The sequence below is a fragment of the Juglans microcarpa x Juglans regia genome, chromosome 1D (assembly GCF_004785595.1).
Source record: "Juglans microcarpa x Juglans regia isolate MS1-56 chromosome 1D, Jm3101_v1.0, whole genome shotgun sequence".
NCBI classification, from domain to species: domain Eukaryota; kingdom Viridiplantae; phylum Streptophyta; class Magnoliopsida; order Fagales; family Juglandaceae; genus Juglans; species Juglans microcarpa x Juglans regia.
This window is the reverse complement of record NC_054594.1, coordinates 25,363,450-25,383,102: the sequence shown is the minus strand read 5'-3', so window position 1 is coordinate 25,383,102 and position 19,653 is coordinate 25,363,450. Positions and strand designations below refer to the sequence as shown.

At 37.2% G+C, this 19,653-nt stretch overlaps 1 protein-coding gene across 1 annotated transcript in view; it reads right to left on the bottom strand.

Moving 5' to 3' along the window:
• The window catches only part of LOC121254309 (ATP-dependent DNA helicase 2 subunit KU70), a 41,078-nt gene extending 24,398 nt beyond the window's left edge, over positions 1-16,680 (bottom strand). The window contains exons 1-4 of the mRNA XM_041154306.1: positions 16,426-16,680; positions 16,251-16,328; positions 13,253-13,369; positions 5,759-5,873 (exon numbers count right to left, since the gene is read on the bottom strand). Of these exons, the coding sequence (XP_041010240.1) occupies positions 5,759-5,873; positions 13,253-13,369; positions 16,251-16,328; positions 16,426-16,491 (376 nt within the window). The 5' untranslated portion in view covers positions 16,492-16,680. The remainder of the gene's footprint in view (positions 1-5,758; positions 5,874-13,252; positions 13,370-16,250; positions 16,329-16,425) is intronic.
• Positions 16,681-19,653: the final 2,973 nt, after the last annotated feature.

The following is a 19,653-nucleotide window of genomic DNA, read 5'->3' as shown; positions in this document are numbered from 1 at the left end:
ACGATCCAACGGAAGTCCTGGGCCAGAGGAGACCCTTATCTCGGTGCCGGTGACAACAGCTCCTACGCAAAAATGCACACAAGCTTCTACGGAACACTTGGAGGAGGTTTCTGACTTGTCCCCAATCATATTGGCGGAGAAGGCGATAGGTTGGGTATCAGAGAAGTCCACGACAGGAGCAGAGTATGTGGAAGGCTTGGAGCACGGTGGGAAGACATATAACAATGATCCATCATGTGATCATGGTGTAACGTTGACGTCTAAAGTAGGGTCCGTCGAAGCTACACACACAAGGTCGCCAGAGGTGAAGGGACTTGCTGTCAACCCAGAATCTCCAATGGAAAGTACCATTGGTGTTGTTGAGGAGACACAAGATTTGAACAAGGGTTTATCGTTGGTACTGTTTGGAACTACGTCGGACGCTACATCAGGGGAATATGTTGTCCCCTTAGTATCTCTTCCTCCATTAAACAATATAGATGGATCATCTTCGGATTGAGCTTTGCAAAAGGTTAATGAGATTCAGCATATTGTGGGAATCTCACATAGAGGATATGAAGACCAGTTTAAAGCTCTAATCACTGAGATTGAGGCGAGCCACTCGCGTGATACCAAATCAAGCTTTAAGAAAAGCAGGGAGTTGAAGCGTCTTTTTTGTGCAATCAACTATAATGCTAAGGGTGGAAGCTCAAGTCAAGGGTATAGAGGTTGATGTATGTTGGGTAGTCATTCGGATAAAGGGTATTTCGGATGGAGGTTGGGCTATGGGAAACATTGGGCTGGGGTTGGGGAGGTGTGATTTATTCTAACTCGGGCTTGATGTATGTTGGGTAGTTTTTCGTGGGCTTTTGGGGCAATAGGAGCTTTGTAGTATGGATTTTCTTGTATACATCTAGTGTACTCGGTTACTCCTATTGATATGTATATAATACTTTTACTTGTCAAAAAAAATAAGTGAGAAATGGAACTAACACCATTACTGTTGTTGCCCACTGAGAAACCAGCAATAAATCTCCCCCTAACAGCAGCCTCCACCATATGACTCAATGCCTCCATTACTAAAACAAATAAGAAAGGTGATAGCGGATCCCCTTGTCACAAACCCCTCGAAGACTGAAAAAAGCCACAAGATTTTTCATTGACTAGAACCGAGAACCGAGCAGTTGAAACACAATGTTTAATCCATTCGCACCACCTGTCCCCGAAGCCACATCTTCTAAACATATAGAATAGGAAATCCCAGGACACAGGTCATAAGCCTTTTCCATATCTAACTTGTAAAGGACCCCTGGAATGTCTTCTCTTAACCAACTGTCCAAACACTCATTTGCTATCAAAACTAAATCCAAAATTTGCCGACCCCGAACGAAAGCATTTTGAGGTTTAGAAATGAGTTTGTCCATCAGCAAACTCATACGATTAGCCAGTACCTTTAATATGATTTTGTAGATCCCACCTATCAAGCTAATCGGCCGAAAGTCTTTCAAGTCTTGAGCACATACTATCTTTGGGATAAGAGCAATGAAGGTAGCGTTTAATGACTTCTCAAACTTAAAGTTAGAATGAAAAGCATGAAAAATCTGCATCACTTCCTCCTTCACTATCTCCCAACACTCTTGAAAGAAAGCCATAGAAAAACCATTCGGGTCCGAGGCTTTATCCTTAGACATACCTTTCACCACTAAATGCACCTCCTCTTCCACAAATGGCCTCTCCAACCAACTTGATACCTCCAAGTCCAGCTGGTCAAAAAATAGGCCGTCAAGTTTGGGGCGCCATTCTACTTTTTCAGCTAGGAGCTTCTCGTAATATTGCACTATATGTTCTTGAATCTCTTCGGGGGACTAACACATTTGAACCTGAATGAAGGACTTCAATAGCATTGTTACGCCTATGAGAGTTAGCCACCAACTTAGTGCATTTATCCCCCTCCCTCAACCAAAACGCCCTTGATTTTTGCCTCCAAGATATTTCTTCCATCAACAGAACTTTCTCAATTTCAGTCACCACCACATCCTTCCTTAACAAAGAAACCTCCTTCATGTCCCCTTCCTCCAACGCTTGCAACTCATCCCAGAGAATGTTTTTCTGCATTTCCGTATGTCTAAACACTTCTTCAAGTCAGCCTTTAGGGCTTTTAAGTTTGTCTGCCACTATGAAACTAGGTGTGCCCTCAAAAGAGTAAGCTTCCCACCAAGCCCTTACCTTCTCCACAGTATCGGCCCTACATCGGATCTGTATCGGTCAAAATCAGTCTGTATCGGCCGAAACAGTCACGTATAGGCTCAGAACCGGTCTATATTGGATCTGTATCGGTTCTGAATCGGCCTGCATTGGTTCTGTATCGGCCTGTATTGAATGGTATCGAGTCTGAATCGGCCAATATCGGGCCTGAACTGTACCGGCTTGATGTTGTCCTTAAACACATATTAGGTTATCCTAAACGAAAATAAGTGCTCTGGGTATTACCTTATCCACGTTACAAAACAGGTAATATTTCAAATAAAAACACGTTCTTACTCCACATTGGAGTTATCCCCACTCAAGGATTGGATAAGCTTATTATACCTGCAACCAAACACTCCGAAGTTTCGACGTTGCCGGCAACAAAGAGCCCTTTTGGTGGCCGATGAAGACGGAAAACTCACCGGGATGCACAGAAGACGACAGCGAGTTTAACCCTGGTGCCTAGTTCAACTCATGGCTTTGATGCCATGTAGACATTCATGGAGGGAATCCTATCTTTCATTCATTGATGTACAACAATATATATACTACATACAATTGATGATTATACACTCACAAGTTATACTTATTACAACCATGTCCTCTAACACATCATAATATTAAGACCCATCCAGAGTAAAATAAAAGGTCTCTAAGATAATAAAAATAAAAATAAAAACTTTACTATTGTAGGTTTAATTAGCTTAATTGAAGTAGATCCAGATACAACTCATCAGGAAACAAACAACAACAAAAAAAAAAGGGAAAAAAACTATAATTTTTTATTGATTTCTTGCATTACCTTGACAATTTTCAATAAATTAAAAACCCAAAAAATAATTAATGGATATAATTTCCCCGATACTAGCTTGAAAAATTGCAGTTGTATGAAGAATATGACTGAAAAGGGAACAAGCAAGCGAATGGGAGTCTCAGGCCTTTTATGTAAGCTGGATATGGAGAAAGCTTTTGACCATGTAAATTGGGATTTCCTCTTCTACTTACTTGAGAGATGTGATTTTGGGGAGAGATGGCGCATGTGGATAAAACATTGTGTAACTATGGTTTGGTTCTCTGCTTTGGCTAATGGAACCCCTACTGGTTTTTTTCACAGCTGACGCGGCTTGAGACAAGGGGACCCGATCTCCCCTTTTATTTTTGTGATTGTCATGGATTCTCTTAGTTGTATGTTGAAAGCTTTGGTTGGCACTGGTTTTTTATCTGGCTTCTCGATGGGAAGCATTAACAATGGTTTCAATAATGTGTCTTATCTTATTTTTGCATGTGACAATTTATTATTTTGTGATACGGATCCAGGTCACATACAAACATTGAAGGCTTTACTGATTTGTTTTGAAACTGTTTTAGGTCTTAAGGTGAACCTTGGGAAATCCAAGATGGTACCGGTGGGAGATGTTAGGAATATTAGAAGGCTGGCAAGTATTATGGGTTGTAAGGTTGCTTCTTTGCCAATGAAATACTTGGGTCTTCCACTTGGGGTCTCCTTCAAAGCTAAGGCTATATGGGATGCAGTTGTGGAGAAAATTGAGAGGAGATTGGGTGGTTGGAAAAGGCTGTATTTTTCTAGAGGGGGAAGAATCACACTTAGTAAGAGTACACTTTCTAACCTTCCCACATTTTTTATCTCTTTTTCCTTTGCCAGCTAGTGTGGCTAATCGAATTGAGCAGATTTTTCGAGCCTTCTTGTGGGGTGGAATTGGAGAGGAGTATGAGTTCCACTAGTCGAGTCGAACAAGGTCTGTACACCAATCTCTAGTGGAGGGCTGGGAATTCGTAATCTGAAAATCTTCAATAAGGCACTTCTTGGGAAGTGGTTATGGAGGTATCATCAAGAAGGGGAATCTTTATGGAAGACTATTATTAGGTTGAAGTATGGGAGTTTGCGAGGGGGTTGGTGTTCAAATGAAGTGAGAAGTGTGCATGGTGTTGGTTTATGAAAGAATATCAGAAATGGATGGGAGGATTTTACTCGGCTTATTAATTTAAAGGTTGGTGAAGGTGTGAGGATCAGCTTTTGGCAGGATTTATGGTGTAATGATTCAGCTCTTAAGACCACTTTTCCCTCTCTTGTTAGATCATTCCAATGGGTTCCATTTGTGGAATGTTTATTTTTGTAGAGCTGTTCATGATTGGGAAGTTGGAATTATTTCTGAGTTTTATAACTTATTGTATTCTTTGCAATTTGGTAATTATGAGGTGGACAATGTTGTGGATGAAGACTGGGAATCCGAAGTTTTCTGTTCGGTCATTGTATAAGGCTTTGTCAAGCCAAAACCATACTTTGTTCCCTAGGAAACCTATTTGAAAAACTAAGGCCTCGTTTGTTTTCGCAGATAAAATGAGATGAAATGAGATTAAAGTTAAAAGTTGAATAAAATATTGTTAGAATATATTTTTTTAATATTATTTTTGTTTTGGGATTTGAAAAAATTAAATTGTTTATTTTATTGTGTGAGAATTTAAAAAAGTTGTAATAATTAAATGAGTTGAGATGAGTTGTGAAAACAAATGAGGCCTAAGGTGCCTCCTAAGATTGCCTTATTTGGTGGACAGCAGCTCTTGGGAAAGTTTTGACATTGGATAATTTGAGAAAGAGGGGGTCTTGTCGTAACGGAATGGTGTTATATGTGTAAGAAGAAAGGAGAATCAATTAACCATCTTTTACTTCATTGTGAAGTGGCCAGAGAATGTTATGGGCAGAAATCTTTCATAGAACGGGCATTGCTTGGGTAATGCCCAAGAGGGTGGTTTATTTATTTGCTTGTTGACAACAATCCAGGGCCAATTCACATATTGAGGATGTATGGAGAGTGATTCCTCCATGTATCATGCAGTGCTTATGGGTTGAAGGGAATGGAAGAACTTTTGAAAACAAGGAACATTCTCTGGATGAGCTAAAAAGTTTCGTCTACCATTCTTTATTTCTTTGGGCATCTTCTTGTGTTCTTAATGGACATGCTTCAATGACTTTCTTGTATCTCTCTCTAACTCCTTTGTATGTAACTAGGTGTATGATGTTTGTATACCTCCTGTGTACTCGGGCTATGCCTATTTACTTCTATTAATAAAACATTATCTTACTTGTCAAAAAAAATGAAGCAAGCAAAAGTAATAGGCTCACTTTTTAATTCCCAACTCACAAGCACCCATTGGGATGGGCTCATTTATATCAAACCACTATATGGATAGGTTCATGATATCCAAATAGTTCACAAAAATAAAAATGGTGCATCCAAATATTAGATAAATTAAATCGAAATGTCTTCAATGCAGCAGTATATAAAGAGGATCGTTTTTTATTACTAAGTATAATTTAGTGCATCAAAAGTTTTTAAAAATCCCAAGTGAAACCATTTGAAATTTGTTTCAAGTTTCAAAACATGGACCACTCAAATTGGATTGATAAAAAAAATTTAAAAGTATGAAGTCCAAAGGAGAGAAGCCATATTACAGCCAGGCTTTCACAACTCATCACCCTGGAAAAAAAAAAATTACTCAGCATAGGACTTACCCTCTACGCAATCAAATTCTTTTATAAGCCTTGCTGTTGGTCTGTCTAGAAACTCCCGTTCAGCAACATTAAATATAAAAACTCCGTTTATGTCCAGCAAATTTTTCTTTTCCCTCTGCAAATGATTCAGAAAATAAGTTCCCAACATAAAATAAATCATATACCAAAAAAAGTCATGATGCCAAACAAGCAAAGTGGAAACCAACACAAACATAATCGGCCCTCCGAAAAGTTCTTCCTCAATATTTATTTCCCAGATAATTTAGGCTACCCAAGAAGAAAGGATAAATAAGAATAAGCAAATACCTACATCACACTAGAATCTAAAAGAGTCTAAAGTAAATCCTGAAAATTATCAGCATTCAGTACAAGAGCCTTGGCCCACGAACACAGAGTACAAAAGAAAAAATCCCTTATGTCTCCCAATGAGCGTTCTTTGTCTTCGAAGCATCTCCCATTCATTTCCAGCCAAAGACACCACATCAAGCACAAAGAAATCATCTTTCATATGGCAGCCACTTGGACAGCCTTCACCCGCCTAAACAAGGAATTCCATGAGAACAGGAAAACCAAACTCAATTCGGTGTGGCTTATATAAGAGTGGAGATGAAGAGACACTCACTTTTGACAGCGTTTATAGGAGTTACTGCTTGCGCAGCGCTCGTTCACCCCTTTGGCTTCTTCAATTGGAATAGGAAAAGTTTCCCTTAGACTCAACTATTTCCTTTGCAGGTTGTGTGTTTATTTATCTTGAATTGTTTGACCAAGTAGATCGAAGGGGAAAGGCAGTCTTCAAATCAGGAATTTTTGCGTTAGTCTTCGTGTTCTCCCCTCAAAACCATTCCAACATGCAAGAAGATCAACCACTTCCTTAGGCATCACCCAAACTATACCCGTCCGACCAAAAATCTCATTCCACAAAAACTTTGCCACCTCACAATGGAGATGGTTTATAGATTCACCATCTTTCTTGCACATGAAACACCACTCAACCACAGAAATACCACGTTTTCTTAGATTATCTGTGGTCAGAATTTTACCAATAGCTGCCAACCAACAGAAGAATGCCACCTTAGTAGGTACCTTCACTCTCCAGATACTTTTCCAAGGGAACTCAACACCACAATGACAGGTTAGTACCTTATAATATGAATTAACTGAAAACCTGGAATTTCCTGTCTGATCCCACAATAATCTAACCTCCCTTCCCTGTATAACCTTTGAATTAGAAAGTCTTTCCAAAAAATCTGAAACTTCATTCACCTCCCAATCATTAACACCTCCAACAAAATCTACATTCCAATGAATATTATCATTCATACAAGAATAAGAATCAGCTACCACAGCTTCTTGATCCAATCCTAAACAAAGAAGGAAACTCAATCTTAAGGGCAGAATCCCCACACCAAATATCATGCCAAAATAGTAACCTTTTCCCATCCCCCACCTTAAATTTAATATGATTAGAAAAATTCCCCCAACCCTTCCTAATGGATTTCCACAAACTCACCCCCATACACTCCTCTCACTACATTTGAACACCAACCCCCACCCCCCCTCCCCCCCCCCGGCAACATATTTCCATATTTAGCATCAACAACATTTGTCCATAAGGCACCTCTCTCCATATGATATCTCCAAAGCCATTTCCCAAGGAGTGTTTTGTTAAAGAGCCTTAAATTTCACACCCCCAAACCTCCACAAGAGACTGGTTGACAAACCTTATTCCAACTGACCAAGTGAAACTTTTTTTCCTCTCCTAGACCTCCCCACAAAAAGTTCCAAAAATTCCTCTCAATCCTCCTTGCTACCCCTGCCAGCAAAGGAAAAAGAGAGAGAAAGTAAGTCAGAAGATTAGACAACGTGCTTTTAATCAAGGTTATTCTTCCCCCTTTAGACAAATATAGCTTCTTCCATCCAAATAACCTCATTTTGATCTTCTCAATCACCCCATAAATTGTGACAGATTTATGAGTGGCCCCCACGGGAAGACCAAGATATCTCATAGGCAACAAAGATATATTGCATCCCATAATATTGGCCAGAACAAAAATATTCGGAATGGCACCCACTAGAACAATTTCAGATTTGGATAAGTTGACTCTCAGTCCTGAAACAGCTTCAAAACATAGCAAAAGTGCTCTCAAAGCACAAAGATGTTCTTGATTAGGCTCACTAAGGTTGTGTTTGGATGTTGAGATGAGCTGAGATGAGTTGAGTTCTTTATGAATAGTAGTGAGTTGAGATGGTGAAGTGAGTTTTGTAGGTCCCACCTAAGATGAGTTTAGATGTGTTTATGGGAAGTTGAAAAAGGTATGGGTCCTACCAATGATTGAATAATTAATTTATTTAAATATTTTATAAATAAATAACAAAAACCAAACATAAATTCCCTCGTGTCAATTGCTTTCGGCCTATTGCAGGGAACTTTGGGGAAGAAGACAGGCTTTCTGATAGGAGAGAGAGAGAGAGAACACGCAATGCAGAACGGCCATCCATTTTACCAGCTTTTGTCAATTGTGGGTCCATCATGCAACAGTGGTAAGACTGAGTTGAGTTATGTTCAGTGGTTGGGAATTGTGTGTTTGGATTTTGGGCTAGGCTTAAATTTAAACACAACTGAGATGAGCTGAGTGTCTTCTGGGTAAACATAGCCTAAAAATCAGCGTATCATCACCAAAGAGAAAATGGGAGACTTTTAAGCATCTTTGAGTCTCATCACCCACTACAAAACCCAACAAAAAACTTCCTTCCACCGCCACTTCAATCATTCTACTCAATAGATAGAGGATTGCCTTGTCTCAAACCATGAGAACTATTAAAGAACCCAACCAAAGAACCATTCACCAAAATGGAAAATCTTGACGTCGAAACGCAATGTTTAATCCACAAACACCATTTCTCACCAAAACCATATCTCCCAAGTAAATAAAAGAGAAAATCCCAGCTAACATGGTCATAAGCCTTTTCCATGTCTAACTTAACTAAAATTCCATATTCACCCAACTTGATTCTACTCTTCAAACATTCATTAGCAATTAAAACTAAATCAAGGATTTGTCTCCCCCTCACAAATCCATTTTGAGACTTCAAAATAATCATCTCTATCACCACACTCATACGATTAGCTAGTACCTTAGAAATAATCTTGTACACCTCATTTACTAAACTAATCCGAAAGTATCTCATCTCCACAGCCCCCACCTTTTTAGGAATAAGTGCAATAAAAGTTGCATTGAAACTTTTCTCAAATTTCATAAATGTATGAAATTCAAGAAACACCTTCATAAAATCTTCTCACACTATGTCCCAACAAGCTTTGAAAGAATGCCATTGAATACCCATCCAGACCCGGCGCCTTATCCCTTGCCATACCTCTAACCACATCAGGAACTTCTTCATCAAACACTCTGCAACCATTCTGCACTTACCTGATCAATAGAGTCAAAAAACAGCCCATTTAACTTGGTCCTCCCAAGAGATATCTTCCCTAAACAACTTCTCATAAAAATTCATAATGTGTTCCTTGATAGTCTCTTGATCCAATAGAATGTTAACACCATCATGGAGCGCCTCTATAGAATTATTTCTTCGATGAGAGTTCACCATTTGGTGAAAAAAATTTGTGCACTTGTCACCTTCCTTCAACCACAGCACCCGAGATTTTTGCCTCCATGAGATTTCCTCCATTAAAGATATCAACTCTAATTCAGCAACCACCCGTTTTTTTCTCTCCATATCCTCCCCAGATAAATCTCCCGACAACTCCTTATCCTCCAAACACCGCAACTGATCCATAAAAATCTTCCTCTTGCTGTCCAAATTCCCAACCACTTCTTTATTCCATATATTCAAATCTTTTCTAAGTGCTTTGAGTTTACCAGCCAAGACAAAACTCGGAGTACCAGAAAAGGAGTACGAAGACCACCACCTTCTCACCCTTTCCACAAAGCCCTCATCCTCCAGCCACATATTTTCGAATTTAAAATACCTACACCCCCCAACAATACCCCCACAATCCAAGATAATGGGAAAACGATCAGAACCAATTCTTGGAAGTCTTTTCTGACTCAAATCAGAAAAAATAGCTTCCCAAGAAACCGAAACCAAAACTTTGTCCAACCTAGACCAAGCCCTACCATTGGACCACGTAAATTCCCCTCCCGACATTGGTTAATCAATCAAATCTAACTCGAAAATCAATATGAAAAAACTGTCATAGCATGCGAAAAAGTGAGAATCCCCCACTCGATCGCTAGGAAATCGAGTAATATTAAAATACCCCCAAAACATCAAGGAAGATCCCACCAACCACATAGACCCGCCATTTCATCCCATAAAATACTCCTACTACAATCCAAGTTTGGGTCGTAACCCCCGCAAAAGCCCATTCAACTCCATCATCCACATTCTTAAAATGACACACCACCAAAAATTCTCCCACATAATGTTCTACTAATTCCACTGCCCTCCTATCCCACAAATTAATGATGCCTCCCAATGCCCCATTCGAAACTAACACAACCCACCTCACATAATGGCAGCTCCACAAACTATTAACCACAAATTGATTGATGAACTTCAGTTTAGTTTCTTGGAAGCAAATAACATCAGCCTTCCACTTATGGATCATATTCTTCACCCGGAGACATTTTCTGAAATCATTAAGCCCCCGAACATTCCAAGATATGATCTTAGGTTTCCTGGATAACTGTTAGCAGCCCTCTCCTTGCCTTTATCTATAAAGGCACTCCCTCCCCTAGCATTGTAGTTGATGGAACACTCCAATCTCTTCAATTCCCGCTCCTTTTTTTAAGCCAATCTGGCCAAGGAAGGTTGACTAGCCTCAATAGCTATAAGGAGAGCTCTAAACTACTCCTCAAAACCATCACAAGAGATCCCCACACAATCCCTAATTTCTTCCACCTTCCTCATCACCCAATCTGAAGATTTATTAGTCCATTCAATGCCTAGAGGAATCGAGCATAAAGGATCAATATCAAGATCCTCGTTTGATTCAAACAACTCACCAAACTCGGAACCCTCCCCTCCACCAATAACCATCAACAGATCAGAATGATTAAACTGGGTACACGGAACCCCAGAAACAAACTTCTTGGCATACCCTGAACCAGACACCTTCATCCCCTCACTACAATCTTCCTCCTCCACTTCAACTCCCCCTACCACCAACCAAGAACCACCATTATAGAGCGCTGATTCCTCTACATTCTTCCTGTAGTTCAAAACTTCCATCAAAGCCACTAGGTCTAGAGAAGACAATTGCTTCCCTGTCGCCGAAATGAAACTCGACCCTGGAATACCCCCAAAAGAGTTTCCAACCTCTATCGCCCTCTTCTATGTTTAAGAGGCTTCCAGCAAAGCCGTCCAAGGCTCGGGCTGAGCTGCCTCACAAATCGAACCCTTAGAACTCAGATTAAGGGTCGCCTAAGAAGAACTCGACGTCAGAGTACCCTCGGAAGAGTCGCATGTCATTGTCAACCTCTTCTATGAAGACGGAACCTCAATTGGAGCCTCCGCTCTCTTGCGCTGAACCACCACTTGTGTCGAGCCCTTAGTAAAACTCTAGATTGGTTTTAGCCCGCCACTTCAAAGGCCTGATCACTAGACCTTAAAGCTACATTTGGATATTAAGCTGAGTTGAGTTCTCTATGAATAGTAGTGAGTTGAGATGGTGGAGTGAGTTATGTGAGGCCCACCTAAGATAAGTTTAGATGTGTTTGGATGTTAAGATAAGTTTAGATGTATTTATGGGAAGTTGAAAAAGGTTGTAAGTCCCACGTGTAAAGAGGTGTTGAGTTGAAAGAGATTATGGGTCTCACATGTAAAGAGGTTTTGAGTTAAGATGAGTTTAGTGATTTGAGAGTTAAGTGTTTGGATGTTAGAAGATGTCTAAATTTGAACCAAACTCAGCTAAGCTGAGTGCAATCTAACAACCAAACAAGACCTTAACCAGCCCATTATCCTTAGCCCCACTCAACCCAGACTCCTCCCCTTCTTCCCTTTAGACACCTTATTACCCACAAATTCCTGACCCAAGCCCACTAGCAAACCCTGGCCCCCGTCTACTTTCTTCACCAGATCTTCAAGCCTCTCCTTCCAGCCAATAAGCTCCACCCTGATATGCCACAAAGACCCCTCTACTCCATATCTCTTCATCATCTCGGAAGACCAACCATCAGCTCCTCCATTATTACGATTCCGACGGGACACTTGATTCAAACTTTCTTCCCTAATGCTTCCTTCCTGCTGAGACTCGACCTTCCTATGATCTCCATAGCCACCCTACTGACGTAAACCAGTGGACTCAGTCACTAGCTTCAACAACACCAACAAGTACAATGCTTCTCAAGAAGAATGAACACCTCTACTAGATGCTGCCAAAATTACCTCTTTACCTCTTGAATCCTGTAAGGCACCACCACTGTTATTCTCAACTATGTACTCAGGAGCTAAACGAGAGTGTTGAATGTTAACCAATTCACGCATTTTCCTCGCAAAATCAACCCAACCACTCCCTTTCCAACCGTCAGGGATCACAATGATACCTTTCATCGTGCCAGTGCCATAGTCAACCAACTTCACAAATCTTCCATGCAAGTTGTGACTTCTCTGAACCAGAAAAACTCTATTCCCCTCCCTTTTAGTCTAATATGAATCCATTTTTCCAGCTGACCTCAAACATTCCTCCACCTCCCTAGCCATCCATTCTACCATCCCTCTACTAAGATAAAGGGAATTCAACTTCTTCCTACTCTTCTCTGAAATACAAAACAGATTGTCACCTTTCCTAACAAAAACAAACAATTTAGCTTCTACCCGAAGTCTACGCTCCATCTTAGCCTTACTAAGAAAATAGAAAAACTTGAAGAAAACATGAAGAAACTGAGGAAAATTAAGTTTGGATAGTGAGATGAGATGAGCTGGTTTTATATGAAAGCTAAAAGTTGAATAAAATATTATTAGAATATTATTTTTTAATATTATTATTGTTTTGAGATTTGAAAAAGTTGAATTGTTTTTTGTATTTTATGTTAAAATTATAATGATGAGATGAGATGAAACACTTTCACTATCCAAACGGGACCTTAATGATTTTCCCCATCGAGAAACGCCTGGAAAGAGAAGACAATACAACAAGAAGTCGTGACCCGCTGAGAGAGAGAGAGAGAGAGCTAGGGAGAAAACTCTTCTCTACTTCCAAATTAAAGGTCAACTCACCTCTATGCTTGTGCTTTATACTGAAAAGTTTAATAATCCAACTGTACACCAACATTTAATAGTGTCATTTTTTTTTTATAGTTTAATAGTACAATGTTCAAGGATTAGAGGACAGATTAATGGAAAAGCCAAAAAGAAGAAACTGCCTAAACAAATGTAAAGCAACCAGAACATAAGAAGTAGAAAAAGATACATGGTAAATAAATTCATAACTTAAAACGTGTCTTTTAGTGAACACGGCCAACATCTTACAGTGTTAAAGAAGCAAATAGCAACTTCATCATATGAGCTATTGATGATCCGAGTCTTCAACGACTGTGAGATACAACTCAGAGCAATTTGGAAATGAGTTTCATCCTTTTGATCTCCCTGCCAGCATTGCCAAATAAAGAAATGTTGATCAAATTATGTTTGCAATAGTACAGACATCAGCATGTTCTGAAGCCTAACTAGTTGAATCTGGACCGACATCAAAAGGACAAGGCTTTACAAATTATTTGCAGAAGACATAAGTAACCAGTTTGACCAAATAAACTGAAAGAAAAGTCCATGGATGATATAGTCTCTTTTGCTCAATGGAGTGTATTAACCAATTTATTAGATGACTTAAAAATAGAATCAACAATTTCCATAATTTGACAAGTATATATTCCAAAATATTCAATATTCCCACAGGCAATACAAGTATTAGTATAGAGTGATTACAAGCTATGGTTGTTGCATATCATGGCATGCATTGGTGTCCAAAGTGCATAATCAATGGATGTCACATCCTACACTTGGCACCACCAATTATAGCCGCATCTCTAATAAAGCTGCAGTAGACTACCCAGAACTCCTCGCATGGCCTTATATTTTTCAATTATACTACAAAACATTACTAGAGTCATGACAATGTGCTCTAGCTCACTCAACATCTTATAAGAAGAGGAAGAAGGGTTCAAGACCCATCAAGTGCGTGTGCAACTTAAGAGTCATAAAATTACAAGAAACAAATCCCCAAGATATATTAGATAGCCAAATCATGTGGAGTCCACATATTACTTAACCACTTCAATGGCTGTAAAACTTACAACTTGAAAGCTTTTATAAGGCATTGACCTGTCCAAGTTATAAAGGGCTTCAACTTCTCCCTCTCAAGCAATGCAGGATTATATTCACCATCTATATATACACAATCCAGGATATTATAATTTCCACCCCTTCAATTCTCGACATTCTCATTGGGCCATTTCACCATAGGTAAGCATGGCTCAAATCCCACACATGGTTGGGATTGGCTCAAGTCCCAAAGGAAAACTCAAGCTACATCTAAGCTCATACTTCAAAAGGACTAGTCAAGACTACAATTAGAATCCCATGGAATCGTTATAAAGGGCTTCAATTTTTCCCTCCCAAGCAATGCACAATCCCATTCGCTACCCTCCTATTCACAATCCGAGGTATTACATTTGGTGAAACAAGCACGTTTTTATTTTTATTTTTTATAAGTAAGAATAGGTGAAACAAGCACTTGAAAAATCTATAATCGATACAGAACCAGAGTTATACTGTATCATAATCCAATCTAATAAACCCAAATCAAGGAGGTTCTCAACTATAGAAACATACTTTTGCAATCTTCGAAATTCCAGTTCCTTTCAGATACTCCACATCAAGCATAAAGGCGCCATCCTTCAACCTCTAAACCTGTGACTCCGCCTCTATAACCTCGCCAAGCTACCATTAGCTCCACCACACAAAATGGCATCACCAATTCTATCCCATAAGTTGAAATATTATTGCCCACAAGGTCCTAGCCACTTCACAATGAAGCAATATTTGAGATGGTTTCCCACTCTTCTTACACGTGTAACACCAATCCATTTACAAGATGTACCACATCTCTTCACCAATGCTACTATCCTCAATATTTTCCTTCAAACTCCCCTTGAACGATCTTCTTTCTTCCCCCTAAAAGATTGTATAGCCAACAAGTGTAAGCCACGGCATAATGATCTGACCTCCACCGTATTCAACCAATGCTAAATAACAGTTGTGAGCATTTGAGCACTGTTGAGTGAGGTATGCTTTATTTATGACACAGAAAGTTTTCACAAACTCCGGCCTTATCTCTGATTGAACACAAGCTTCCACCATAGACGACAACCTCACCATATTGAGTAAGCCCAAGGAGTCCGCCCAAGCAACCCTCCTACTCCTCTTGAGAAATGCCATCCTCCACCATCAACTCAAACACCTACGATTCCACGAGAAAACACGTAGCACCCTCCTAAGTCTCACATTGGCAAGAAGAGTATGATAGAGGTGAATGAGTACGATAAAGGTGCAATGAGTGTTAAGTCACACATTGGTTCTTATTGGTGGAATTGGACTTTATAATGATTACAAATAACTCTAAATGTAACAGTGACCAATCCTTTTGAAGTAAAAGCCTAGATGTGGCTTGGGCTTTCTTTGGGTCGTTACAAAAAAAAATATTCTCAACACTTATTTATGAGCCCATTGTAATAAGCAATGATTATCTCCATATTTATGCCCTAGCTGAATTCTACAATTATACTTCATGTATTTTTACAGTAATTTACCCTTTATGTATAATTTGACCTTGAGACTCTGGTTTTGATGTTTTTGTGATATCAAGCTGTTCCAATCCTGAATATTACTGAATTCTACTGACTCATTCCTAACCGTTTTCCTGCAGACTTTCTGCTTGTTTTGAATCTTGTTTGCTTCTTCAAATTCATTTATTATTATTAGGCATTTCTCATTTGTATACCACCTATGTACTCGGGCTATGCCTAATTTTGAAGATCAATAAACTTTATTAATTATAAAAAAAAAATATTGTTTTAAGTAAAACATTTCAGATTTGAGATAGATGTGACAGGTTGGTCTCATTTGGCTTATTTGCATTGAAACGTTTTAAGAGACTATAGCAGTCACGTCTTGAGACTCTGCCGGCTAGAGTCTCAGGTCGCAACAGAGGAGGGTGCTCATTATAAGTTTGTGTTGGTCAAACTTGCTGAATAAACTAAAAATATTGAGGATGTTTAACTGTATAAGTTTCCCTTGTTTGGCAATATTTGAAAATTCATGAGATAAGAAAAACTACCTATTCATGAAAGTATAGAATACTATATACCAATCACTATTCACAGGAATGAAAGAACCTTATACTTTTGATGTTAAATACACAAAGATGTATAAATTTTTAGAGATGTGAACTAAGCTGTAGAGGGAAACTCACGGCAAGGGAAGTAGTGGAGAACATTTTGGGGGAAGCATCGACAAGGTAAACCAAAAGCTCTTTGGTCGACTCTCTTTCCTGAATAATATATAAACACATACTATCAACAACAACGAACTAATCGAAATGACATTAAAAATGGGTGCTTAGATTAGTAAATAAAAGAGGAGAAGACCAGATAAAGCTCGTTGTCGGGGTCATCTTCGTCGTCTCTGAACACGTCATCTGGGTCCAAGTCCATTGCTCTCACGAAATTGGGGGAGAGACAGAGAGAGTGATTGAGGAAAGAATCTGAGAGTGGGAGAGAACCTAGTATCACCGTCCTCACCCGCCTTATTTATTTGAAACAAGCTTCCGGACTACTCTTCCTAGTTCCTACCCTTTCTTGTTTTGATCTTTCAGCAGTAGTCAAGAAGCAGCTACGGAGGATTTTTTTTTTTTTTTTTTTTTTAAGGAAAATGTTAAATGATTTATTTGTGCTGAGATGAATTAGATAAAAGTTGAAAATAAAATAGAATATCATTATAATATATTTTTAATATTAATTTTATTTTAAAATTTAAAAAAAAAATAATTTTTTATTTATTATATATGAAAATTTAAAAAAATTATAAAGATTAAATGAAATAAAAATTTTTGTAAAATTAAACGAAATGACTCTATTTTACCTCCTCAATTTTATTGCTTATATATTTTATTTTTCTTCTTCATTTTTTTTATTTGATGATTGAAAAAGTAACTACCAATAAAATTATGTATTTTTTGGTTAAAAATATTAAAAAAATATTTTACACTAGTGGTTCGCCCAAATGGAAATGCTGTCTGCCGAGTAGCATGACATTTTTTTTAAGGGTGGAGCTATTATGCCGCCTCACTTTTATTGTTGAGCATATCGTTTAGCATTTTTTTTTTATATATTTTTTTAAAGTATTTAAATATTTTAAAAAAATAAAAAAAAATATATCAATACACTTAAAATTATTTTCTTAATCACTAAATAAAATAAAAAAATTTTGACCAACAATCAACTTGAGCGATAAAATAAAAGAGGTAAAGTAGTTTTTCTCTTTTTTTAATTACAATACGAAGAGTAGCGTTAGTATAGTTGTGGCCCTTGGGGAATTCTTCAACAATTCTTTTAAAAAAATAGTAGTGCTCGTGGTTAAAAAATGCCTTGGGTTTGTACACCTTAAATTGGGAAGAACCTCTCAAACTCAATTTAAAACTTTTCATAATTTCTTCCTTAAATATAAAATATTTTTTTAATTTTAAATATTTAATTTTTTTTTCATAAAATTATTATAATTTTTCTAAACTTCTAAATAAAACACAAAAAATAATACAATTTTTTTAAAATTTTAAAACCAAAATAATATTAAAAAAATATATTCAAACAGTTTTTAAATTGTATAATATTTTATTCAAAATTTTCTATCCCATTTTTCAAAATCTAATAAAATATATTAATTCATACAATTTTCCTACTATTCACTTATTATTTCAATAATATTCACAAAGTTATCATTTCATAACATTATCTTATTACCCAAGCATTTCATAAGACTGTTTATCAATAACAAAATGTTCTACGTTTTTACAAATTGAAGCCCAAAATTTTAACTTTAATATTTTGGATCAATCTCCCGTTAAAAAACTAATATAAAGCTACAATGCAGCGTTCTAATACAACATGTCAATCTTTGATTGGTAAATAGGTGACATAAAGTATGCCACATCAATTAATCAAAAGATGACACGTTGCTACATGGCAATCTCCTATTAGTTTTCAAATGTCAAATTGGCAGACGTAACTAATTTTAAGTTTCTAAAATTTAGATATCAATTTTACGAAAAGTTAAAATCTTAAAATTTGATTCATAAAAGTCTAAAGGTTCATTTGGATACACATCTCAACCTATCTCATAAAATAATGAAAAATCCAATACACTCAAAGTAGTATGCGTGAATGCTACGGTGTAATCAGTCTAATTTTGTATAAAATTTAGGACCGAACCAGTATACATCAGTTTTGTATTTTTAAAAACCTATTACGCACTGGTTAACCTTATAAACTGGTACCTTTGGTTTTACCCGTTCTCGATCGGTTTGGTTCAGTTTTCCGATTTTAATAATATTAGTATTAGAGCATAAAATGTAATTAATATACTAATATACATTAACATACTAATTAATTAAAGTGAAATATAATTAATATACTAATGTATATTCATATTACTAATGTATTATAAATTTATCAAAAGAAATATGTTGAGAATTTATTAAGTCATAAAATGTTATTAATATATATATTATATGTTTAAAACATATAATCAAATAAATTTTCATGTTTAAGATTAAAATTTTATATTATAAATTATAATAACATTATATTATATATAATTATAATTTATATTATTATATATATTATATATAAAAATTATAAAAAAAATATTATATATAATATTAAAAAAATTAATTTAAAATATATAATATAGTGAACCAGTCTGATCCAATTCTAAAAAACATATAAATGGAACTGGACCAATACAAACCAATTTTAGAACTAGGGTAAGAAGTCCTGGACCGAACCGGTTCTACTCGTTAGAGCAAGTCCGGGCCGCTTTTTTGGTTTCCTGGTTAATTTTTACAACCTAGTAAACGCAACACAATTTCGGTTAGGTTTAAGGTTTCAGAATGAAGTAGATGGAGGAGAACGAAACCAAGGAGGTTGGAGAGAAGGAGAAGTTTTGGGAGAGAAACAAGCAGAATTGATCAAACGCACCGTTTAATCCCAACCAAAACACATTGTTTAATTTTTTCCACATGGGCAACACGCGCAGCTACTCTCCCATCTACTGCAAGAAGCGTTTTTGTTAAAAAAAAAAAATAAAAAAAAAATAAGTACATCTTGAATCATGGTGTAAAAGTTGACTTTACACCATCCAATAAGCGGCTGACACATCACCCTTAATGTTTTCCAACAAAACCAGAATTCACCAAATCATTTCCATCTTGAAAAGGGTATGATCAAGGTGCAAATTATATAAAGGGTGCTTAATAACAACCATCATTGAAGCCATTACAGTTGTTGTAGTTGGTCATTATGTAACTTTGGTTTAGCAAATAAATGAAGGGTCTAGCATTCTCAACAAAATGGAGCAGAAGATGCAAGTGTCCTGCACAGAACTTGCATATACGCCTCTCATTCAGTAAGATAAACCCTTCAGCATTATTTTTGTTTCTTAAAAATTGTTTTAGTCGAGATTTTACAAAAGCAAACTCATAAATTGATGCGACTTGATGTAGCATGTTAGATTGTTAAACTAACTATAAAATAAATCTTACATGTATCATATGAAACCACATCAATTTATAAGTTTACTTTTTGTAAGATCTATCCGGC